At 43.3% G+C, this 26,959-nt stretch overlaps 1 protein-coding gene across 6 annotated transcripts in view; it reads left to right on the plus strand.

Moving 5' to 3' along the window:
* Window positions 1-856: 856 nt before the first annotated feature.
* LOC119011604 (microtubule cross-linking factor 1) overlaps window positions 857-26,959 on the plus strand; it is a 73,626-nt gene continuing 47,523 nt past the window's right edge. For all 6 annotated transcript variants that reach the window (XR_005072227.1, XM_037084880.1, XM_037084881.1 and 3 more), the window contains exons 1-3: window positions 857-2,285; window positions 6,540-6,764; window positions 7,499-7,657. Coding sequence is in view for 5 of the 6 variants with exons in the window: in XM_037084880.1 (XP_036940775.1) it covers window positions 1,428-2,285; window positions 6,540-6,764; window positions 7,499-7,657 (1,242 nt within the window). In the remaining variant the exon portion in view is untranslated. The remainder of the gene's footprint in view (window positions 2,286-6,539; window positions 6,765-7,498; window positions 7,658-26,959) is intronic.

Consider the following 26,959-nt stretch of genomic DNA (forward strand, 5'->3'; position numbering starts at 1 on the left):
TGATGGTCTTGGTCTCATGATGTCGTGGTGTGTGTCTTTACCGAGGGATGACCTGAGGCGTATGAGGAGTGACTTTATTGATCCATCATTGGGGTAGTTCACGTGTTGTAGCAGTTTACAGATTCAGTGAAAGATAAGAAAATCAATTTTCACATATGTATATGACCAAGGTGGACAGTTTGCAAAGGGTATTGGCGTTTGGAATATTATGGTAAGTGTAATAAGAGTGAATAAATATAATTTCACAGAGCAAACAGAACAATCCAACAGAATTTGAGTTTGAGAGCAAAACTTTCCACATTGCAGTCAAAAATTGTCTTATTGCAGTTTGCAAGCAACATTTTTCTTACTCAGAGACAAAAGTTTTGGATACACAAAGGTTTTGGAATTTCAGATTAAACTTTTGCATGTGCAGACAAAAGTTTATGATTCATATTAAAGAATTTTAAATCACAAATTTGTTTTTACTTGCAGTGAAACATTGTTTTCATTGTACTTTTGATAGTTTTGCTCTCACATCCATTTTGTTTTTTAATTGCAGTGTGGAATATTTTGCTCTCAAACCTGCTCTGTTTGACTGCCAAAACGATAAGTCACTTTTAATGCATTTATTTTATTGAACATGTATGTGTTTTTACTTAAAGTCAGACTTGTCAGATTGGGGTCTTGGGGATGAAACCACCACTGATCCGAGGATCTGATTTGTGAGACTGATTTACAATGCTCTCCATATATCGTGGTGAGCATCGGTATCTCCTGGATCCATCTCTCCACCTCACGTGAAGGTGTTCAGCAGCCAATAGTGTGTGTGTGTGTGTCATTAGGGCATGCGCACCAAAGCGTGTCAGACCTGGTCCCAGAGAAAACAAGGGGTGTGCTTGGGCGCTTCTGAGGCTGCAGCGCATGCGCCCCGCAGAAAATCACGGGCGTCGAGCCTCGCACCGCAGCGATTGCAGATCTTACATGTCAGATAGGAGGGAGTGGGAAGAGGGGTGCGAGACACGGGGGCCCCGACACTCACACCCGGTGAAACAGAGGGATGGAGACCCGATCCGCGGAGGAAGAGGGGGGCTGACTCTTTCCTTCCCAACTTGAGCCTTACGAGCCCTGTCTGCAGATGCAACCTGTCTGTCATCCCATCCGTCCCAGTAATCCCCCCGTTCTGTTTTTTTTTTTTTTTAAATGTATTATTTTTTTTATTGCGGTGTTTCCTCCAGAGGGGACTACAATGACAACCTGGTGAATGCAGACGAGATGGAGTAAAACATCTTAGCCCGACGCAGGATGCGCATCCCCAACCCGACGAGGAAGAAGGCAGAGAAGAGAGCTGGCTGTTTTTCTGGTGTCGCATGTCAGAGATTTTCCGCGGTGCTGTGGATTGATCGCTTCCTTCATCGCCCCCCTGCTGCTGCCGGTGTCGGTGTATAATGGAGAGCTCCAATGGCTCTGGCAGCGACACCAAACCGCAGAACCACCAGTTGGAGAAGAAGAGGCTGAACCGAGCGCCTTCCCCGGCCAGACCTTTCCTCAAGGATGTGCACTCCCGCTCCGCCAAACCACCTGCCATCGTGCCCAAATCCCCCAAACTCAACAAGCAGCAGCAGCAGTCTGCCACACTGCCCTCCCTGGCCCATCCGAACCGCAACTCCAGGCGCAACGCCACCGGGTCCAAGGAGAAACTAGCCGCCGCAAAAAGTCACGCCAAGTCGTCTGTGGCGAAAAAGCCCCTAAAGGTGCCCCAGCATGCAGCAGCCGAGCCCAAAGCCGCCAGCATCAAACCGGACAGCACCAGCAGTCCCGTCCTCGCCAAGAGCAAGAAGGGGAAACTAGCCTCGGGGTCCCCGGGCCCTCCCAGCCATGGATCCCCGATCCGGGTACCGACCGGGGCGCCTCTCGGCCGGGTCAGCCAGACCGACAGCAGCTCAGACCTGTCAGACTGCCCGTCCGAGCCGCTGTCGGACGAGCAGAGACTGGCACCGGCAGCTAGCAGCGACGCCGAGTCTGGTACCGGCTCCAGTGACCGGGATCAGCTGGGAGCAGATAATCCGCTGCGGGCAGAGGCGACCGGAGCGGCTGCTGATGCTCCGCCGCGCACAACCGAGGCTCCCAGCGCCAAGGGAAGCATGTCTCAGGCTCAGCCGGCTCCGGGGGCGCACGGAGAGAAACACAAGCTGGAGAAACCCGCATCAAGCGCACAATTCAGACTGCCAGGCACCAAGGATGTGACCGAGGAGGACCTGCTGCGGGAGGTTGAGGATTTGAGATCCGAAAACGACTACCTCAAGGTACGTCCATGTCATCTCAAACGAGGCACAGTCGTTTTCTACTCAGGCGTATTTGTTGCCGGACACCCAGTTCAAAACTACATTTAAAAAAATTGCCACATTTTTTTTTCAGCAGGCTCTTACAGTCTCTCATCCAGAAGCAGCTGTTTCCCCAAACAGGACTGGGATCTGTCTCTTCTCAGGACAGTCCCACTGTCAGTCCCCAGCATCACCTGTTTGGTTTTTGCTTTTTTTAAAGTGTCCTTGAGCAACTTGCACCTGCTCACTGATTAAAAGCAGAATCTGAATGTATAATTTATAGCAATCTGAAGGCTTTTCGTCTGATGCACAGCTGCCAACCCCATGACGTCCCTCTGTCGATTCTCCATCCATCATGTCGTCTTTTTTAACCTTCCCCTGGCTTCCCCCCCCCCTGGATCTGACCTTTATTGATGGGACTTTCATTGATAGTGGCTTCATCGTGGTGTGTGCCTAGACTTTTAGTGTGTATTATATGTTGCTGTCGAGTCTTTTTTGACAGAAAGACTCAATGTTTTGGCCCCCCTTCCGTTTACATCTGGGTTACACAGAGAGTAACATCGTCTCCACGAATATATTGTCCTGAGGGACACACAGTAGATTTTTAATCAGTTTCCTCCTAATTTCTCACCTATTGCTCAAGGATCCTGCTTGAAGACACCATGCAGGATCCCCCTCCCCCCCCTTCATTAAGTAGGCTATCCCCATAAGTTGGGGAGGGGAGGCAAACAGATAATGCGGCAAATAATCTTGCCGTTTTTTTTTGTTTTTTTTTTTTCATCGGATGGCAGACAGGTTTATTTGTATGTTACTCTGAGTATTATTTCAAACTTGATCACGCATGTCTGCGTCTCTCTCTCTGGCTCGCTGGAAACACAAGAGAGTTAATCAGCTTTGCTGGCTCTGGCTGTAATGGCTTTATCCCACAGGACTTGATAACAGTCAGATGTCCCATGTGTGTTGGGTTCAAACGCCCTCCCGCACGGCTGTCAGTCTGCCAGCTGGGGCTCTGGGGTGGACTCTCCTCCACCTCCCCCACCCCCCGGGCCCCAAAACATATAGGAGTCCCCATCACTGTCTCCTCTGCCGCTCAGAGAACAACATGTTTACCCTGCTTATTCTATTTTTGCCTCATCTGGTTTATGTTCAAGATTATATATTCATGTGTTTTTGTTGCTTCTGATTGTGTGAAGAGAAGAGCGAAAGAAAAGATAAAAAGAGGTTGTGAGGGGGATATGAACCTGTGCATTGTCTCTACATGAATGGGTAAAGAAACTGTTTTCTGGGGCTGTTACTAACAATTATTTCCAAATATTCTGAGTCAAGAAAAAGTTTGAAACATTTTCTGCCAGCTTCTCAAATTTTAAGATTTTCTTCTTTTCTCTGTTTCATGTAACTTTATGTTGAAAATCTGTTGGTTTTGGGACTTTTTGTTTGAACAAAACAAAACATAGGTCACTCTAAGATTCTGGTGCTTGTAAGAGGCATCTTTAACATTTTATTGACTTTAATTAATAACTTTTGTTTCTGTAAGCATCTTTTTCTACACAATGTTGTGTTAAAAACAACATCGAAAAAGCTTCACGCTGAGATCGATGCATATGTGTGACAGGCCAATATCGTCCGAGAAAAGTTCAGGCTTTACTATGAACTTTACTATGAACAACATATATTTTTAGAAGCTGTTAATTGTTTGAGTCATTTCACGTGCAAACATACATGAACACCTGCTGAGTCCAGCTTCTCAAATTTGACGTCTTGCTGCTTTTCCTTGTTATTTGACATTTTGTCAGAAATTGTGCTGCAGTACCTTCACTAAAAGATTCATCGATTAATTGAGAGAGTGACAAACCAACAGATCAATGATTAAAGTAATCGTTAGTCGTGCTGGAAACTGACTTGGACTTCTGGAACGAAAATACGCATTTTCTAATTATTGAGCGCAGCTGCTCGGTGAGGATCTCCACAGTTGACACATCTTAAAGACACAACTGAGGACTGGTGAGGGCTCGGTGCTCACGCTCCTATAAACATCAGTGAGATCCTCTGAATGTACCTGCTCCCAGGACGCCGCTCAGCCTCTGGCTCTGCTTTTAACCTGACCATTGATTGGGCCGACCCTGTGCGAGGTCATTAGCTCCTTCCTCCGGGGGCCCTCCTCACTTAACAGTGGGCTCTGTGCTTTTGCAAATGAGGATAGATTTACTTTTCCTTAATTGACACGCTCCTTCCTTCAGTATTGTCTTTTCATCAGGTGCCAGTCAAACCCCTGGAATATCTGTCCCAGGGGAAATCTACTGAGCAAACCGATTCCTCAGGATGGAGGCAAACTTTTACCCCCCTTAGGTTACCGAACAAACCACCGTAGTACTGCAGATAAATCTTTGTCTTCTAACCTCTGTTCCTGCCGGCGCTGTCTCGTGTTGATAGAGATGGGGAAGTTGAATGCGTCCAATCCAAGAGATAAGATGCTTAGAGCCAGCTAGTAATGTTACATCACCAGTACTGAGAGTACTTGCATTACTGGAACTCATGTAATCATATCGAAGCATTAGCGTGATCTACAAAGGTATATATTATATTGCATCTTCTTCTTTTTAAAAGCTTCATGCCTGGAACGCCTACAAATTCTTTGAATTTATGTTGTTGAGTTGAAAAGTCCCTCTGTTGTTATTGAAAGTGTGTAGATCAGTGTTTGAGCAACTGTAAACCACATTAACCTCTTCATTGCTTGTTTCCTTTAACATTTTGTCAACAAAAGAATTAAAGTTACGTCAGGAAAATGTAAATAGGCGTCCGATGTTTCAGTCTGGCTCGAGACCCTTGTCACCTTTTTGTCTAACCCCGATTTCCAATAGAGCTCTAAAGTCTGTCAGTGAAGGTTAGAAATGGCCAAAATGTTACATTAAGAAAAGAAGAAATCAGTGGGTTTTTTTGTCATTTCCGTGTCATCCATCAGCTGGTTTGTCTGTTTTTCCCACAACAAGATGAACTACAAATCTTTCTTCGTCCAGCATCGTTGTCAGTTCAGACTTTCCTCTCAGACAGCCTGAAACTAACATCAGTGCAAACCAACCTTTGCTCTGCAAAAGCGCTTGGTTCGAGTAAAAAAAACAACAAGGACTTTTTATATATATATATATATATATATATATATATATATATATAAAAAGTCCTTGTGTTTTTGTCACGATCATAAAATGTCCTCGAGGTGTCCTTGAAAATATCCACTGTTGTGACTCGAACTGTGTTCACCGTTTGGCGACCTCGCTGGTTGTAATAACGGCACCTCCATCCATCCCCTCCACCTCCCGATGCGAAAGTCAGCTAATGAGCATGTGATGTGATCATGATATGCCAAGATTGGTGCAAACGTCCAACTTGGACGTGTGTATGCGGTGTGCAGAAACGTTAACCGCTAACATGATATCCTGGCGACTCGGTTGGTGAAAGTGAGGCGATGACGGGGTGCAGCTGAGATGCTGAGAGTCTCCAGACTTAAGGGACCATGTTTGTTGGGTACAGAACTCAGCAAAAGTCACATCATCACCAATTTTTTTTTTTCAGTGAAAAAGAAATGCAAATTTTTAAAAATTTTTTTGGGTTGTGTTTGGGGTTTTTTTTGGCATTGCGTTTAACCTTTAAGTGGGTGCAGATAACTCTCTATCCTTTTACTTCTTTTGATGTTGATGATCCTGTGACCTTTTCTCTAATACCACGCTCAGCTAAAACTCCATTCAACCCACGACTGGTTGGTCTTTGAGAAAAGCAGCATCATCAGTCTGTTATTTCTTTGTCTAAACCTTATAATTAAATGAACATGGCGTGACTTTTTTTTACATCCTAATATCGGCTTCGGCCCCAAAATCCAGCATCGACCCGGGATCTGGAACAGAAGTGTTGCTGCTGCAGAATTAGATGGTACATCATTGGAAGTAATAGCTAGAAAGTTAAACGCAAACCCAAGTCGTCACCTTTAACCTTTAAATACCAAGAAACATAAAAGTACTCACTGCTGTTTGCAAAGCAGAATGAAAACATTAAAACGGAGTAAACATGCACAGAGTTCTACTTGCAGCTCAGAGTTTTACTTTAGTACATGCCAATTTTCACTGGTGTAAAAAAAGAAAAAAAAATCAAAACTTGTTGGTACCAATAATGGATATCAACCTTCTGATCGATTATCACAATGTGGAAGTGGTCCTGAACCCAAGTTTTCTCTGTGTGCTCTCTCAGGATGAAGTGGACGAGCTGCGGGCGGAGATGGAGGAGGTGCGAGACAGCTACCTGGAGGAGGAGGTGTACCAGCTGCAGGAGCTGCGGAGGGAACTGGACCGCTCCAACAAGAACTGCCGCATCCTGCAGTACCGCCTGCGAAAAGCAGAGCAGAAGAGCCTGCGGGTCGCACAGACCGGCCACGTGGACGGAGAGCTGCTCCGGAGTCTGGAGCAGGACCTCAAGGTCAGCGTCAGCGGTTACTCTGTGACTTTCCCTTAGTCTTTTCAGATTGTACGATTTTCATACCAAGTTATGACGAGTATTTCCCCAGAAATGTATCATTGCAACCCGCTAAAGCTTAAAACAGAATCGTAAAGCTCTCCACTGAGCCCGGATTAATGAAATATGGATTCTTAACTGGGTTAGAAGTTTGATAAGGTGGTGACTCACGGCACCGGGGGAAACAACTCTGAAGACTCTGAGCTGATATTTGAAATGACAGTAAATCTCACTGGAAAGTTAATTTCCTAATCAGGGATGACGACAGACAAGATGTTGTTGACATCAACGCCATTATCAATCTTTCTCGTTTTTACAGCAAAACAACAGAGGCGTTGATGACATCAGGGCCCGGGCTGATCTCTAGAACACAGTGTGGAGAAAAAAGTCACACTTTCCTCTCTGCCATGACTCCCTCTTGTTGAAAGTTTCCAGCAGAGCAGACTTTGCACTAGCATGTCTCTGACATCATGTGCTGGCCTGAACTGAAGGAACTTATTACAGGGCACCGGACAGTGCCGAGCTGGTTCTAGATTCCCAGCCCTTGCCCTGATGCCATCAAATGGCTTAAAAGCTTAAAGCTGAGTGTGTATGTGTATGGTGTATTGTGTACATTAAAGGCGCAAATTATAAAATATTCATGCGCTCATTTTGTGTCTCCTGTTTTGTGCGTGTTTGCTCTGTCGCTGTGATCTCAGGTGGCCAAAGACGTGTCGGTGCGTTTGCACAATGAGCTGGAGAGCGTGGAGGACAAACGCAGCCGGGCCGAGGACGAGAACGAGCTGCTCCGACAGAAGATCATCGAGGTGGAGATTTCCAAACAGGCGCTGCACAACGAGCTGGAGAGGACCAAAGAGGTGAGGGGATAATTGTGGAGATGCTTTTTAGTGCGCAGCAGCTCGTCTGAAGACATTTGCTTTTGTGCACAAAGAGCCGTTGTGTCGCCCGGTTCAGCGGTGATAAAGCAGAGGCCTGGCTTCTGCGGGGAGCGGGGCGAGATACGTGTCATACAGTCGCCACCTCTGGCACTTCTCTATTTTAAATGCTTTAAGTGCTTTGGCCCCTCTCTCTCTCTCTCTCTCTCTCTCTCTCGCATGTAAACGAGGGGAAATCTCAGTTAATATGAGTCTATTGCAGATCAATGGCGATCACCGGCCTGATCAGCAGGATCACTGCAGTGGAATTAATTTCATCAATCACTTGGACGCTCTGTGACGGCCGTTTCAAAACAATCGCTTTGTGCAGTGATGCACAGACTGTCTGAGTGACTTCAGGCTGCATGCAACTTAGTACACCAAGATGTCCTTATCCACGGCTGAGCTCTGGTAGACTGGTCGCAGAAGAAAGGGTGGGAACTGGTAGCTTTCCCTGTTCTGCCCGAGCAGACAGGACCGCCTCTTTATTGGATACAGTGGGCAGGGATACCAGGACATTTCTTTTCTCTTTTACAGAGGGGAGGAGAGACACGGATTACTGACCAAACGCTCTATGAACAATGATTACTGTTGGATTAAAGAGCTACTTAACACTGATTTAAAAAAGAAAAGTGACTCTTACAGCAGATTTAATGAGCTGGCAGATATTTTGTGAATCCAGCCAATCAGAACCTTACTGTAATTATTTTTCCGCAGTGTAAACAGGAGTCAATTGGCTGTTTTCATTTGGATTTTGCTCCCCGTATTTACAGTTTCATGGCATTCACATTTTCTCCAATATTTTCTTCCTGATCTACTCGATTAGTCGATCGAGGGAAAGCTATGCGGCGACTATTTTGATCATCTGTTAATCGTTTCAGTCATTTTTCAAGCAAATAGTTGTTGGTTGCAGCCAGAGTTTTGGGACCTCAGCTCGCATGCTGCTTTGGGAAACATAAACAACATGCATACAGTTAGTTTAGTACACCCGAGTCTTAATTTCAGCCTTGCTTGTAGACATTATCATTAACCTGCATCTAGCAGTTGCACTGTAACTGTAACTTACAGACACTTCAAGTTATTTTTTTTTCTAAATCAGTTAAAACATCTCTGCGGGGAGAGTATTTGCTTTCCGTAGACGTGGAGGAAGGCTCCTCTCTCAGGTAATAAGATGAGCCGAGGCTGTTCTCATTGGGCTCAGCAGCTTAGACTAATCGATTCTGACAACAGCAGGTAACACGCCGTCTGGCAATGAAGAGAAAGTAGGCTAATACCAGACCAGTCGGTATGGAGATGTGGCTTTCCTCTTGGCAACCATGTCTGTTTTTATCACGTGTGCTGCTGGTTTGATTCCCAACTCGAGCCGCAGTGACTCTGAATGACCTCTGCCCCTCTGCACCGGCTGCAGGTCTATATTCTGAAACAATTTGTGACCTTAACCTGTCAGAGTGTGCGACATTTTTGCTTTTAAAGGCAGCTTGTCAGCCTCAGACGGAGCTCTGCGTGTGCTCATTATAAAGACAGGAAATCCATGTCAAGTGTAGATGTGCTAATGCAGCAAATGCAAACTCCAGCTTTCGTTGCCAGAGCTCCACGCTGGTTAACTAATGGAAGGAAATGACAGACGAGCAGTAAAGATGACGAGTTATTACTTGCCGGTTCCAGGCCCTTAATTCTGAGCAGTGCTGCGATACATAAAAACGGGATGAGACGGGCTCTGTTGTACACAGAGAAACAGGAGAGGGAGGCTCTGACAGCGGCTGCTCCAAATGATTGCTGATTTTTTTTTTTTTTTTTTTTTTTGTACTCCCTTAAGGTTTGTCCCAGAAAAATACAAGCCGTCTCTGGATCCGCACTTCTGCATCATGTGACCACATGCCCCCCATTCCTCACGAGAAGTGTTTGTTTACGATGCAGCGCCCCAATATTTTCATCCGCGTTTTTTTTTTTCGTCCAGTTAATCACCGTGTCCTCATTTTAAAATCCCGTAAAATTCAGAAAGTGCAGCAGGTATCCCATTTGTCCTTTTATTGGTGATAGCAGGGGGGATGGTAAGAGTGTTTACATACACTTAGTCAGGGATGAATTTAAATAGATGAATCTAAGAATCTGCCTTTCGCTTTTGCAGTCACAGAGATAAATCTCAGTGACAGAGGAGAGAGGAGGAACATGCTTTACTGATAAGAATGTGGTTCAGCTGGACTGAAAGGTTGTTTCTTCCTGCTTGAATTAGATCTTGTACATTTCGACCCAGGTGTAACGTAACACAGTGAACATCTCCTGCTCTCCATTCAGTTTTTGACTTCTTCAGTTCCCACAGTGGCACCGCAGCTCCAGACTACCTGTTTTCACTTTTAACCTTCTTTAAATGCATGTTGTAACTTGACTTTGATATCATCTTTAAATGAGTTAAAAGTATTAGCATCAATAAATCAGAACATTTGTTTACTAGAAACTTGTTGTGATGTCACATTAAGCTGCAATTTACTCTTTAAAGGAACAGTTCACCCATAAAAGGCAATTCACTCCTGTTCCCCCCCCACCACTATGCCTTTCATAGTCTACAAAACATCTGTGGTGCTTCACAGCAAAGCAGACTTTATGTTTTAAAAATGTTAAAAAAGTAACAAAAAGCCCCCAAACCTGAAAAGGCTCAATACAGCTCGTCCGTCGTAATCCTAGTCTCCGAAAGCCTCAAGATCTGAAATTTAGACCCGTTTTTCTTCTCATTTCTTAATTATCATTTCTTGATGATGATAACTATTCATCAGCACATTTTTGACCAATAATGCTTTTTAAAAGATATATTAGTTGCTAATAGCTAACATCAAACGAGCGCTCCTCCTGCTGATTTATCGTGTAGCATTATCAGGAAAAGTATAAAGTGTTTCATTTACATTTAGGACATGTAGCAGATGCTTTTGTCCAAAGCGACTCACAGTAATTCATACATACATTCATACACTGATGGCAGTGGCTGTCATGCAAGGTGACGACCAAGGTGCATCAGGAGCAGTTTGGGGCTCAGTATCTTGTCCAAGGACACTTTAACATGCAGAACAGGGGAATTGAGCCAGCAACCTTCCGATAACAAGATGCTGAGCCACAGCCGCCCTGGTCCATAGCCGCTCTGATAGTGAGTTTACATCGCCGTTTTGGATTTTAACACTTAATATTCTTTGCAGGTCTCTGCTTTGTAGCCACTGACAGTAATTGTGGTAACAGCATGAGAAGACGCACTCTGAGATAGTAACGTGTTCATAAATCCAAAAATCCCTTTGGTACTGAAGACTTCCTGGGGTAGATCTCGTCTCAGGACAGGGGGATGCCATGAGTCCTGAGCACCTATGTCTTTGTCCATTTTGCCTTTTAAGTGATCTCCCGCAGTCCTTTCCTCACTAAAGTTAGGCGGTAACACACTTTGCAGAAAACAAGCAAGTTTCTTCAGTCACTTTTCCTGTCGCACTTTCTCACCACAGTGTTAAAAAGGGCAGCTGACCTCAGATGTCTGGGCATCTCTGGCCTTTTAAATCCCATCTCCTCCTGTCCCTGTGCCTGTTCTCTCCTCTCAGAGGCTACACGGTGTGACTCTGGCCCGGAGATTGGCACCCCTGCATGGATTAATCCAACAAGAAGGCCTGTTATAAAACAGCATGGCGTGCTTCGGCACCCTGATGGGAGGGGGACAGAGAGAGAGAGAGAGAGAGAGAGAGGAAGACAAAGAGGCAGAGAGGCAGAGAATGGCTGTAATCAGATGGCTGTAGGCCCTGTTTGCCTGCGATATGACCGCAGCTCCACGGCTCAGAGACCTGATATTATTATACAGTTTAGCAGGGCCGGCTGACAGGACCCTCTGTTGTTACTGTATTGGCTCGAAGAGCAAATTGCTGCCACTGCCTTTGGGTGGTCAGTACGCAGGCGAGCAGCGATTGGCGGAGATATTTTTCATCCCTCATGACATCTGAAGAAAGGCCTGCTGATACGCGTAATGAAATGGAACTAATGAAACGTCAAGGAGCATAACAGGAGCATCAGGTGATTTATTAGGTGCTCTGCGTCCCCCTGTGCGATAAGTTCATCTTTCATAACAATAATCCGCCGCGCTGCTCTTTTCCTCCTCAGTGAGTATCAGATGTGTCTTGTGTCAGATTTGTTGACGTGCAGAAGAATTGACTTGACATCAGAACTCATGAGGACAGAACACCAAAAAAGAAAGCGGAAATCTACATATTGTACACCACACTTTGGAGAGTGTGTAAACACCACACTCTGTTTATATCACCACATGTATGTAGGTGTCATTACATCATGATATATAATACTCCTATTTGCTGACACTCAAAACATGGATTAATTCAAAAGGGTCTGCAGGGAAATATGCTTCTTGTAACAGCTTGAGAGTCACAAGCTGAATGACTGTTTGGAGGATAAAAATGGAAAAACAAACAAAACATCAAAGTTAGGTAAAAAATAATTATAAAATGAAGACTATATACACTATATACCTTTGATCAAGGAGAATAATTGCACCCACAATTGAAATACACATGATGTATAGCAATGTACTAAAATATGTATAATATAATTGCACATTGAAAATTGGATTGCACAGGATACAGGTATGAATTTTAGCGTAAAGACTGGCAATAATGAGACTGACAAGGATAGCACACTTTGTACAAAGATAGCACATTTTGCCTTACAGTTCCTGTTGTGGGATGTTGACATCTTCGAAACATCTAAACACCAACCTAACACTTTTGTGTGTGTGTTGTTTTGTAGTTAGCAAATCAGTATTGAGCATTGGCAGTATTTGCGGGGGGCGGGTTTTTCCGCCCATGTAAAAATAGGAATCGAGGGTATCTCCTGGAGTCTTTTGTTGTTTTGCTTCACGACTACAAAGGAGCGTGTGGGGAATGCCTGAATTCTTGATAAGTCACATCAGCAGCGTCTGAGCGAGAGTCACTGCAGACACCGTTTGATTCATGTCACATCAGCCGCCTCGCGCCCCGTCTTTCTCCCAAGATCTCAGCAGAAGAGATGTTGGCTTTGAAGAGTCTCCTGATTTTCTCATATCTGCTGCTTCTTCACATTTTCTGCTCTCCTCTGCTGTGGTTCCCTGTCAGAGGAGTGTGAAGGAATCTCATTGACCTAGTTAATATCTTGTGCCTGACTCCGCCAATGGGAAGGAGAGCAGCGGGAGGAGAGGAGAAGCGCAGGGACTCTGCTGTAAGTGGAAATCTGCTGCAGTGACACGCGTCCATATGAAGCTTATCATCGCACAGCGGCTGCTCGATTTCACCATTTACATAATTGGCAGCAGAAGGTGTTTACTCATGAAATATTATTGTTCCTCAAGAAATCACTGAAATTATAGGTTTAAAAGGTCAGACCTGTGCTGTAAACACGAGGCAGCCCCCGATTCCCGATATTAGCAATAAGTATGCTTATCTCAAATTTGATGATATTTGAAATAGGTTGAACCTTTAAGGTGGGTTGTAAAGCAATTTGGAAGCAATGACATTGTTACCCTGAAGGCAAAACTATCTGTGACACAAAGCAAAGAGGGAAATCATCAATTCTGCATGAAACCCTGGAGTGATGGGTTATAATTCCGAAGCGCTGGCCTTTGAAGTTTAAAACCCTTGAAAAATGAAATTCCTCCTCTGTATGAACACGGCCTGGCAAGTGTTTCGATTCACGCGAGTATCAAAGCCGCCACTTTGTAATCATAAAACATCCTGAAGCGTTCACTGTAGCGGCAAGCGCATTGTGTCTTTGAATGTCATCAGACGAATTGAGGGACACTTAAAACGCATTTTGAAACACATCTGAAGTCATCTCAGATGCAATCTTCAGAAACCTTGCGACTCGTATTTCATGTTTGACTTGGATTTAAAGCACCAGTCATATATCAAAGATGGCAACCATCTGAATTTTTTAGTAACCCAGTCAGGATCTTAAAGTCGTTAAATTGTGGGAACATGTTGAATTACTGTCGATACATCCTGAGGTTTTATAAATGTCTGCGAGGGAGAGATTTTAGATTAATTACTGGTTTCTGTCTCCAAGCCCCGCAAGTTCAGAGCTGCTGGGACATTTAAACGTCCCTTTGTGGTGATGTTTAATATCAGCAGTATCCAGCTTTGGTCTTAGGTGATGAATGAATCTTAACTCAATAGATGATCATGTATATTTAATCTGCGGCAGGGAGATGAAACACATTTGAGAGCAAAATGAAATGTAACATGCTAACATGCTAACATGCAGGTGTAGGGTTTACCATGTTCCCCTTTTAAGTTTGGCATTCAGCTTTAGGTGTTTGTTCAACAAAAACTACCATGACAAATACAGACAAAAGTAGACGTTTAACTGCTTGACATCATCACCAACAATATGGAATATAAATATACCAAAATGCAAGTAACACACACCTTATATAGAATGATTTGTTTAACATAGCTACACTGAAGGGTATAACAGATCTCTGGTGATAATCTATATCTCCGTCCTGATGCTAACAAGTCATACTCACCACAGGGAGGGTGTGATCCTTCTGACATACTGGGTTGTTGTTGACCCACAATATTGCTAAACAAGCTTACAGAGTTTGTTCTTGTTAACTCTTTTGGGTTGCTCTCCCTCATCCTCTTTTCCATCTGCTGCTCATAGTTATCTTTAGACCTCAGGAGAATGTTCCTGATTTCCTTCTGCTTCTCTTGCACCTGTCTACTAGTTTGCAAACATTTTGCAAATTCGTGCAAAAATCGTCCAACTGAGGGCGATGGAAATACCATCAGTTTTAATAGCTTTTTTGACTATTGATACACAATAATATTGGCGTGGTTTTGGTATTGGCCAATAAAGGCTTTAAAATGAATTGCCAAAACTGAACATTTCTGCCAATAAGAAGAATCTTAAGTTTGACAAAGTGTCAATCGAAGAAATGTCAGGGGATTGCCCAAGTCAGTAAGCCTCATCATCTCAAAATCGGTCAAGTCTGTGCAAGAGTTCACGGCGACCCATCCAATAGTTGTTAATATATCAAGCTGGACTAATGTCGTGGACCAACCAACAGACGGACAGACAGACTGCCATGCTGCTAGGACATCTACAAAGCATTACCTCATCATCCCACAGCGCGCTGCTCAGCTTAACCTAGATCTGAAACAGCAGAACATAGACAGAGCCCGTCCAAGGTTGGTTTCTCGGATGCTTCTCCTCTCCACTGTAACAAATGTTATTAGCAGATATATTTAGGGAGGCTGACAGCAGCTTGGCAGGCTGTAAGTCAGACTGAGTCACTGTGTTTCTCACCTCTCCTCCAAACACTAGGAACAGACAGGCCACCAGAAAAAGTGGAGCTCCAGATAGTCTGTTGGGGGCCGTAGCCTTGAGTGAAATACAGTCCTCACCAAAACAGGTTTTCACTTCGCAGAGAGTGGGCAGCTGTCGGCTTTGATCGGAGCTGTGCAGATGAGTTATAGACTGTACGAGGAAGGATTTTGGAATCACTTGTAGGCTGTGTCCGCAAATGGGGGGGCAAGAGGAAGTGCTATTATTGATGTTTCTAATTTAACCATGGATCAAATGACTGTGTGTTATGTGAAAGGGGTCACCTGAAGACACAGAGAATTGTGACTGTACTCTTTTAAATGGCATTAAGACAAAGCTGGGAACTTGCTGATGAACACAATGGAGCATTTTGCAGCCAGATAATTTTCTCACGAGTTGGTGGAGTGAATATTGGACTTTTACAACTATTACAATTGGGTCGTAAGCTTTAATTCTCAAAAAAACTACTCTTTTTCTGTCCAGTTCTGCAGCACTGTATTACCCCTCTGACTAAAACACTCTGATTTAGCACCTGTCTCTTTAAGGACCCTCCTCCTGAATGCCCAGTCTCCTCTGATTGGTCAGCTCACACACGCCTGACATGCCAGCACCGCTAACAGCAGAGGAGCTATGCTAAGTTATTCACATCCAAAACTAGCCACCAGGCATAAATCAAGCAAACGTGTTGACATGGTTACATAATGTGATGTCATGAAGACACAGAATTAAAGGCGGGACTTCTGACGAGGCGTTTCAGGAACAGTGTTCTCTGTGGGAGAGAGGAGCTTCAGTTTGTTGCTTGATAACTTGGATGAAAACTCAAATGATTATTTGATTACAAACAGAAACATGATACTCCCTAATAAACTTTCTGTTGGTTCGCTACACTGTTAATCAACCACTCGGTTAATCTCTTTTTTAGGGTGTTGTATTTTTAGATGCACTGGACACTGAGAATCATCAGCATCATGAACTTCCATTTCTCATTCAGTCACAAGTTCAGTGTAGGCCCACAGCTCTATGTGTTAGAAACTATGCGTACCCCTGTTTATAGTCGGGACCACAGGGTGTGTGTGGAGTCAGTGAGGTCCGCTGTAGTCTGATGGGCTAACAGAGTTCATTTGATGTGGCAGGGGTCACAGACTGTCTGAGTCACTGAGGGTTGTCACCGTTTTCTGGCCAACTGCAGCAGGGTGATGCAGAGCTGCGTCAACAGAGATATGCAGTAGAGGGGAGTAGAATCCCACAGGCTGTCAAGTTCAGAAGAATATTATCCATTTTCCCAAAAAAAAAAAAAAAAAAAGTTCAGCTGACAAAGAGTCAGGGTGGGTACCAAACGAAATGTGTCCCTGGCATCAATTCTTGAACACTTTATATAAAGCTGCCAATCATCGGAAGGCAGTGCTCACACATATTTAACTATTTGTCCAATTGCAGGCTGTTTTGTTTTGGCAAAGTTCTTATACAGGATCTTGGCTTTAAGCAACATTTACCATCTGAAAGGGTTGGGTTGTTTGTGAAACTTGCATTGACATATTGTCACCTCAGGTAAACATGTAAGCAGTTGCTTGGGTATTTACATATCACGAAGCAACATTAGCATTTATTTGGAGCGGTTTCTGGCCAATGTTCACATTCTTTTTGCTCTGTTTTTGGTCTCTACCAGCTCCTGAGGGGAATTATTGGTTATTTAGCTACTAAATGGTTCACCATGTTCATCAGCTAGTTTCTGAACATTTAGATTGGACATATAGTGTACAGTGGTGGGTTTTTTTTTTGGTCAAAATTAGCTGCTTGCTCCAGCTGGAAATGAGTTTGATGGAGCAGCCACCCCCATCAACATGAGTGACACTGTTCACATAAAACATAAACCCAATTATTTTTTAATGGTTGAATCGTACGCTATTTAATACCGCAGCTTTACATTAAAAGAATGTTTTGAAGAAATGTTTTCACTCTTCAAAGTCAGGTATCGAAAATATGACTTTGGAAATGATACTGAAACTCTGCCAACGGCGCTAACATTGACATTTGAAAACTATACCCAGCTTCACACACAAATGTTTTCAATAACTGGCTGATGCAGATCCGATCACGTAAACATTCCTCCAAGCAGAACTCTTTTGTAAGACTCAACAGCTCACCATGCTTTTAACTATGCTTTTTTTTTACATAGCTGTGTTTGGTGTATTATCCCTTTGAGTCCTCTTTCATAATCAAAGTGCTCTATTTTTGTCAATATACTGGTCCTGGAAGCTTCATGGGTAAAATCCCCGGAGCATTTCCTCCACAGAAGCACTGTAGATGCAGCAGCATGTATTTGAGCTTTGTGGAGCTTATAGAGTCCATTTGAAGTGTGCTTGTTATAGACGATGAGAAGAAGTGGAGGACTAACAGACAAACAGGAGGCAGGCACTCCCATCTCTCAGGGGTTGTATGTCGCATGCAGTCATGATTAAATGATGACCTCAGCAATAAAGCCAGAGACCTGCCTACACAGTTTGATACACTCCAAGGCAAGACTTCATCAGAAGTTGTGCCATGTTAGTGAATAATTTCCGTCCTGCTCTTCTACGAGCTCCCAATTGCTCTTCTGTTTTCTCCCATCTCTTCTATACCATTATCCAACTTTCAAAGAGTTCTTGTTGCACCACTCCTCAGTTAAATGATCATTCGTGGGTTCAAAGAGGAGTTAACAGTGTAGCTGTCCTCGTAGTCGTGCCTCTCCTTTGTTTTTTTTGAGGATAACTGATGAGACTACAGAGAAGAACAACATCTGAATTGGAAAAAAGCTGCCGTGCTGACATATTTGGCACAGTGCAGATATGTAAAACTGAAATTAATATTAAACTTCATTGTTTTATGTTTTTGCAGATGTGAGCCGTGTCCTAGTTCTTCTTTGTTCTCACCACCGTTTTTTTTAATAATATAGGATTCCTACATCCAACAGGATTTGTGTAATCCCCTCCATGACTAATAATAAATGTTAGAATGCTGTAAAATATAGATAAATTATCATACAGAATTACAAGCTTGGGGTTTGCATTTTAGAATGCATTAACAGAGACATTTATAAAAATGTAGCTGGTTTTTAAATCACTCAATAAAGCTGTCGACGCCTCATGACATACTTTCACAAAACCTCTTGTGCACCATTTGTCCAAACAACTGCGTGACAGATTTTTGGTGAGATTGTCACAGATTGTCACAATGAATTTAAATGCTAAATGGGACTGTGTAATTTCAGGTATTGCCTTTTAAAAAACGGGTTTAACCTCTATAGTCACAGTTGAGTGAATGGAATTTGGTGGATAATTGTATTTAAATGAATCTATAGTACTGTTATTGATCCAAAAATTATCTTTTTGGATGCTTTTTTTTCTTTGCAGTCGTTGGTAAGAGTTAAATATTTAAAACTTTTTTAAAGAGTACATGGGAGAGAAGACAAGATGTAAAATTAGAAAAAAAGGTGTCAGTGTGTCATGTGGCATAGAATAAAAAAATAAAGTTTAGAAAGAAAACAGTCAGCTAAAATCAAGCTGTCCAGCTGGTTGCTGTCCGATTGGTTGCTAACCAGCTCTGTATAACTCGGCCTGTCAGTAGCTCCAGCTTGCTTTTCTTCTATCAAGGAAAAACAGTGAGACATTTGCAGCTACAAGGTTCTTGTTATTCATATTATAAAAGCAGTAGTTGAGGACAGGCCGTGTCAAATTGTGATTATATGACAGTTAAGCTATAATCACAATATATAACAGTAGCTTTTATAGAAGTGCATGGCTCAAAATAGATCACAGATCTACTTTTACATCAAGATAGACAAAAAATGATTTAATTCCATGGGCCGAATAAATCTATTCAAGTTTAAAAGTTGGATAAACATTTCAGTCTTATTATTCAAAAGGTTTCTTCCTCTCTTTGATTCCAGTGAACTGAGAAAACCTCCAGCTCTTGATGTTGGATACTTCCTTATTTTTTCACAGTATTAATCAATTCTGTTGCAAGAGGTTCAACCGTGGCTGCAGTCTCCTTTAGGCCTGTGAGACTTCAGGAATCGTGAGAAAAAGCTGAGGATCCAGCTCAGCCGCAGGAGGGAAAAAAACCTCCACAGCTCCAGAAAAACTTAACTCCACTTCAGCTGGTAGCTGTCGGACACAAACCCCATGATATGAACCTCCATCTGGGCTGATAACAAGCCCACTAACGACACTCTATATTATTGTGTGCTCGGCGGCCCCCGAGTTCGTTATCTTTTCCAATGTTGTGTGGCGGCTCGGGAGTCCTCTGGGCTTTGGTAATAACACAGTATTTCAGATCTCACTTTTGTCCTTTATTGGCTCCTCTCCTTCTAATTTTGGGCCACAAAGACGGCATGTGTGCAGAGGGAGACGGCCCCTCCCTCTTATTACCAACCTATTGTGAACCTTTGGACACACACAAGGGGGACAGTGGAGCACTGGGTGGTGGAAAGTGGCGCGGGGGTGAGGACGACCTCATTATCAGCCAGCTGGATGGCCCAGCCGTCCACTTGTGCCCCCCTTTTAACCCTCTCCCCCCCCTACACCCACCTCCAACCCTCCACCCACTGATGAGAATGAGGCTCTGTTGTCTGGTTCCCATTAGTGGGAGAGAAACGTGGCTGCAGCCCAGAGGGAGAGAGATCCAGGCTACCTCTGCAGAGTCCTGGATAGACTGATAGAAGTTCACGATCATACGGATATGATGTTAGATTTTTCTGCACCTTATTACCGAAGACACGCACTTAATGATCCCAGGATGAAGACGCAGACTCTCGAAAAACAACATGGCGCACGCAAATGATGAACAGTAGATGATCTTAGAAATGGCTGCAGTCCCTCGCTGGATGATGATCGCGGGCTGAAGGATAATAAGCTGCTGATAAAGGCTTAATTAAAGCCCGGTAGCCATCTTGAGAGGGCTGTTTACAGAAACAATCCGATATAGTACAGCGTGTAGAGGCTTATCATGTTTTTTTCACTGTTACACTGGAATGAGATTTGATTCAGTGAATTCAATTGTCTGATCTTTGTGTTCCTGTGAAGGTGTTTTAGATTCATAGAGTATATGATTATGAGCCCTGGACTAAATGAGAGTCTGAATGTTTTGACTGTGTTGAATATATGCTCAGGTTTTGGACAAGATACAGAGTACTCTATTATAATATTAATCTTCTATATCAGGATGTTGGTTTGGTTTTATTAGATTTGATTGACAGGGACCAAAAAAAAACAAAAGAAACAAACAAAACAAAAAAAAAACTGCAGCTGTCAGGAAATTCTGATTCAAATGTTGCCAGTCACCTTGTTTTTTCCCAGATCAGAGTGATAGTACGTCTTATAAGAGCATCCACTAGTGTACAAGGTTTGACTTGTGGCAGATCGTTTAAGATCAAATACATTTTCTTGTCCCGGCAAAAAACATCATGCTGACTGAGCCTGACCTCGTTTCAGCTGTTTATTCTACCAGATGAACTTCCCCTTCGCTAAGATTGTGTCACGGCTGAAAGTTAATTTTCAGCTGCACACCTCTGGGTCACGTACGTCAACAAATGGGTAAACAAGTGAAGATGCTACTGATGCTTATGATCCTTACGTTCAACACAGCTGCCGCTCAGACCAGGAAGGCTGCCCTTCTTCACATAGTCTGAGTCTGAATTGATGAAAAAAGGTCGAAAGTCAATCTGCCGGGATCGGCGCTCAAGTCGATCGGCTGAGGAAGGTACTGCAACAGACAGCCACTGGGCTTTAATCAGACTGATGGAATGTTTGATTTATTTCCATGATTGAGTGATATTATTAGCATTTGTCACTAAATGAATGGTCCTTTTTTTTCGTCGTTATTCGTTGATGGCAACAAAGGGATGAAGAGATGAATTTGTCCGTCTCTTTGGACAAATGGGTCTGCCAAATGAATCAATTTGAAAATAGAAAAACACCGGCTTTATCCTTTAAGTCTCCTTTGAAAGAGCAGGCCTTAATCTCAGCTGGTTCAAGACAGGTTACAGAGTTGATCCCTGTTTTTCGTTTTTTTTGTTGCATGTCTGATGCGGTGATATTGGTTGTGGCAGGAACAGCATGGGAAATGCAGTATCCCTTTCCACTCTTGATTTGTCAGCATAATTTTTTTCGCCTGGGGGTTCCAGTTGAGCGCAACCCTCCGATCGTATCCATCTCCCCTGTACATCATGATAAAAGCGGAGCGACGTTCGCCTCTCCTGCCCTTCATTCTGCGCGGCTCTCTCCGTCTCTGCGCATTACACACCACTGGCCTGCTGCCAGTCTGCCGTCCCAGAATACTCGGCGGACCTGCTGAGGAGTTTGCGGGCAGATGACATGGCAGCTCTTCCCTCCTCCTGGCCCGTCGGAGCCACGGTGTCATTTATAGCTGTTAGTGTTGCTCTGCGAAAACGGGATGACTCTGGTGACACATTGAATTCTTTTTTTTTTTTTTATAGCCTCCACTTAGAGGCACAGGGGGAGTGATCCAACAGTCGGAGTGCATTTTCGAGTCAGTGTGCTTTAGGTGACCTCCAGACGGCGGCGGAGTGAACGCCTTTCAGATATATTAGCGGCTTTTTGTCACCTGCGTGTCCCCTGGGAGGGTTTTGCTGAGTGTGCATGCCGTTTTTTAAAGCACTGTCCTGCAGGTCAGTCATAGTTACACTCATTCCCACCAGGGAGCTGCCCACCACAGTCTCATGGCTTTACCGAGGGCTGTGTGACAACTGTCTGGGGGGAACTGGGCTGCTTGTTCATTTTTCCTGGTTTCAGAGGTGATTTTATCCCTGTCTTACCTTCAGGGGCTCACTGCCGCCCACACTTTGCTTTTATTGTCTTTTTGGATTTGTAGCCTTCCAGTAAAATCAATGACAACATCACACTTTTGTCTAATGTGATTTTTCTTTTTTTTTTTCTTTTTTTTTAAAAAGTTTTTTAACCCATTTAAATTCCAAACATACAGGACCTTCCAACCAAGTGGACTGAGTGTTTGTAATGTTATGACTGATAAATGGATTAACTTCTCTTCACTATTTGAAGAATATGCAGTATGCGTATTTTCTATCTCACTGAAAGTTAGTGAAGAATGTGTGTGTGCTAAATATGAAGCTGCAGTCAGAACGTGACTACTTTGCAAAAAACAACCAATACAAAACATTAATATTCTCCATACAGCTCATCAGGTAATCCAAGTTTCTGGAAGAGTCAAGATCCCAAAGTGTTTTGAAAAGGTGTTATTTACACCCTTTTTTAAGCTGAAATCAGCATGTAGCTGTTGACCTGAAAGCATCTGAACATTTTAGAAGTGTAAAATTAGCCCTATTTTTTGCCATGAATATAGTTGATTTTTTAAATATTTGAAGTTAGAAAATGTTTAAAGTCCAGCAGCTTAAATGAAAAAATATTGCAATATTTATTATTCTTCAGTTGCTTGGTATATGAGTTGCAGATGCTTTTTGCAGGTATATCATATACTACTGGTCATCTTTACAAGTCTATTTATTGTGATTTTTCTCTGGCAAAACATGAAACACGAACCACACAACATGAGTAACTCTTTATAAGACAAATACAAAGAGCTGTTTGGGTTCACTTGTTGTCTGAGGGCTTGGAATCCGTTCAAAATGTACTTGTTCACTGATGTTGGATCGCCCTGGCGGCCCGTCTCTTCACGTCCCTGTATAACAGAAATATCAATCGCCACTTCCGTGTCCTGGCCTGTAGCAGTCGGGGTGCTGTCTCTGTCTTCCTTTTAAGACTCCACCACCCGCTCTCTCACAGAGCCACGGGGGGAGAGGTTGCCAGTTCTGCGCTTGTCAAACCTCCATCACTGAAATGGCTAAATCAGGCCTGCAGCACTCACTGTTTGTCTTGGCTGCATCGAGTTCGTCAGTTTATTCTTTTAAGCCGCAGTGTCTGATGAAAATCTCAAGCGATCACACAGTCTACAGATCTAGTGTATAGTGTGCAGTTAGAACAAATGATTAATAACAGCACAAGCAGGGACAGATTGTGTGTGGTGAGTGGTGTGTGATTAAATTGTCCGAGCAGTGGTCACAACTCAGCAACAGTCCGCAGTCACTATCTTTGTGTAAGCGAGCACGTTATTTGATGTAGTCTAAAATTGACTAACATTATTTTTACCTTTAACAAAATGCCAAAAAAACTCAAGCAAAAATAAAAGTGTTTATCTGTCCTCGTTAGCAGTGGTTAGCATGTCACGCTAATTAGCTGGCTAGTAATCAATAATTACTATCAAGGCCAAGGAGCTCATCGTCAACTACCTACATTAGTGCGTGGGGTCAAAGGTTATGTGTTTGGGGTTTTTTTCAAAGTTATTCATGATTATGCTAACATTAGCAGCACTGTCCTGTGTTATATTTCACAAACACATCAGCCTTTTCTCTTGTAGTGCTGAAGGTGGAAACATTAGCTCCTGTTTGAAGAGTTGTACAAGTATGTTTGCAAAGCGAAAAATACTGAAGAGTATTAGAAAGAAACAACTTCATTATCAGCCCATACTTTATGTGTTAGCAAACATGAGCAGTTTAAAGGTCACTGTTACAGGACTAACTTTAAAATTAGTTGAATGTCATTAGTGTTAAACCGTCAGGGTTTTCAACCAACCATTCAGTCAGAGAGCTAGCTACAGCTGATGAGAAAAAATGAGCAAGTGACTCTTTTTAGACGGCCAGATAGACTTCAGGAACCTGCTTTTGTTGTCTTCTGAAATAAAAAAAATGACAATACTAATTCTTCCATGACAGGCTCAGGGAACAGTTAATGACAGTCACCTTTATTTTGTGCATTTGGTTCTGTTGTTTTTTACTTCCGCTTAACAGACAACAATCAGTCAAGCAGTACCAGGGCGGTGCTGTTTGAGTTCTCTGCCTCAAACCGCATCTTTCAGTTCAAAACAAACACACTTAGTGGCTGTAATCCTGAGAACAGGTCATTTTCAGCTACCAACAGCATTTAATGTCCTCCGAAAAACCCCTATCTGTCACTAGGTTTCTAGAATAACAACAGGTGTTAACACTAAAAATGTAGCCGTATCCGTCGAACTGAATCAGTTTGTCAATCCTCTGCTAAAGAGCCCTCCGCTCTTCTGCTCAGTCCTTCTATTTTCAGGTCAGATTTTTTCGATTTGCCTTTCTCAAACCATCCATTACCATGGCAGCCAGTGACGGACGGCCCAGTCAGGCGGTGGGTCATTAAGTGCTGTGAGAAGATTTCCTGGCTTTACAACTGTTCACAAGGCAACCGACCAGAGTAGTTTCTGAGCGTGAGCCAGCATCCTCACCATCAATTATTAGAGTTCAACGACTTTGACAGCATCTGAAATTAATTAACACGTTTGTTTTGTTTTTTTTCTTTCAGCTATTATACGGTAGTTTACTCACTGGGTGACGCAGTTACGGTACACAAATCATCAAGGAAGACTGAGAACTACTGCATTAGCAGAAGAAGTATAAATAGATAAAACAAGATCACAGTAGTTAGTGCAAATGTCAGCTCTTGTAGATGAGCGGTTCCAACGTGGGGTCAGGAGCCCACCGAGGGGTCTCAAGGTTTTGGATGCTTTGACCTGGTGAAGCCTCTGAAATATGTTCAAATTAAACACCCTGAGGAGGAAAATCACTCTTTGGTGGTGCTGCTCAGGATCACTGACATCTGCAACATCTTAATTGGAAGTTACAACAACTGATCTACATAATAATAGTTAAAGAAAAAACCTTAAGCATTACAGGATTACAATCATGTTTAAGAGTAAGTTACTCGTTGGTTTTGGCGCTGGAAGCAGCGGCTTCTCACTTGTCATTTTTTTCCCCCCTACTGGTGCGAAGTAATTGAACCACACTTGCTCCAAAAGGCTGATATAAGAGCACTCCACTTGCCCTCGCTCTTATCTGCCTCCACCTGGTCTAATATCCTGTTATCTTGACAAAGATAACGCAGAATCTTCACTTTCTCTCTCGTTGCTTTATTAAATCCCCTTTCCTGCACTAAAGTGCTGTGAAGAACTGTTCCTTTCTTCATCATTTGTGACTTTTGGTTATGTGCGGAAAAAAGAATAATGCAGATGACTTTACTGTAACACACATCGGGCGGAATATAAATGAATCCGTCTCCGTCTGTGTTTCACGGAGGGACCTTGAGGGGAAGCTGATTGTAATTAAACATTTCAGAGGAGCTAAACCTGGGCGCGCTCGCTGAAGTGTAGCCTCTCCTCTCTCCTGCTCCCTCCTTACTGTGGGATCTGCTGATTCAGCACTACACACTCGAAGGCATCCGAGAACCAGTCTGCCAACAAGTCAGTGTATCATGCGTGCAACACACACACTCACACACGCGCTCACACAATGACTAATCACAGGGCTGAGTTTGTGTCACGTTGTTGTGTCACCTGATTTGGAGTACAGCACTTCGAAGCTATTTGTGCTCAGCCCTTGTCTCTGATTAAAAAGAGTGGATGATTTTTATTAGTTGCTAATTACTGTGTCATGTTTTTAATTCAAGAACAGCGTGAAAAACCGAGGGATTAGCAGACAAACTCCCAGTTAATTTCTCACCTCTTACTTCACCTAAAAGTTGTACCGACCTTGTGTCTCTGCTTTCGCGCCAGTTGGCACCGCGGCATCGTGTTTTCTGCAAGCGGCTTGCCAGGCTGTCGGGGTTGTTCGGGGAGATTTGTAAAGCGTGAGTGAAACTGGAGTGACACGCCCCATAAAAGCTCTATTGTGCTGCTCTTTAATGCATGTCGGGTCCCAGACTGAGGTCAGGGCCGGCTTAGCGAAGAGGAACAGTATGGGAGTGACCCTCCGCTACTCACACACGACCTCCTGCAGACTCACACATACACAAACATTGAATGATACGCACAGAAACGCTCTCAGCAGGCGGTGTTGTGCTCGTGCAGTAGCAGTGGATGATATATAACCTGTGCATGGCAGCATAGGTCCCTATAGCTACTAGCATCGATTCCTTCGAGAATTTGTGTTTTCTCAATCTGCTATAGGGCATAAAAGTCTCTAGAGGGAGACCAAGAATAGCAGCACTGTTGACACCTTATACAACACACCTGTTAACTCGCAGCTTCTATTGCCACAGGTTTAATTAGTGTGCTGTTTTTATGTGCGTCAGCAAGGTCAGGTCGTTATGTTTTCCTCCCTCTCTGTCCCTTATCTTGAAAAAGTTAGAATTCAATTTGTTTGAAATATGGTTGACAGATGGCTCTAATTCCAATAATCAGTTAATTAGATTTTTTGCGATGATATGCATCATGGATTTCCCGTCTTATTTGATTACCACGTTCCAGCTATAAATATTATGCTGCATTCAAGGACTGGAAGGAGGATCTGACTTCCTAGACTTCTAAACCAGCTGCTGAATATTGTCTGATTCAAAACATGTCTTTTCAAAAGAAAAAAAATAAGAAATTACTAAAAGTTTGTTAGCCAGCTAATTGCTAACTTTGCATGTCTGTCATTTGATGCTGGCCAGGTTGTGTACATTGGGTTTTATCAGAGGTTTTTTCTGCTGATGCAAGTGGACCAAAACAGTGACCTGAAAATGCAAGAAAAGCTCACATTACATACAGTCATTTGATACCGTGTTACTACAAAAACACTGATTAGTAGAAGCTCAAAGGTCATGTATAGTGGATGTACACAGTGTCTCTAATTCAGACCAAAACATGCCCATTTTCAATTTCACCATTGGAAGGCCCTTCAACCTGACGTTTGGGAAGATTAATGTGCTCTGCTCCCACATTCAAAACTCTTAATTCTCTTGGTTCTGACATTAAGGATTTAACATCCACCAGAGAGGTGGAGAGCAATCTGCTGACAGCTATTGATGTCAAGAAGCAGGGGCGACGGAGAGGCCAGAGTCT

Source organism: Acanthopagrus latus, chromosome 21 (genome assembly GCF_904848185.1).
Source record: "Acanthopagrus latus isolate v.2019 chromosome 21, fAcaLat1.1, whole genome shotgun sequence".
NCBI classification, from domain to species: Eukaryota; Metazoa; Chordata; class Actinopteri; order Spariformes; family Sparidae; genus Acanthopagrus; species Acanthopagrus latus.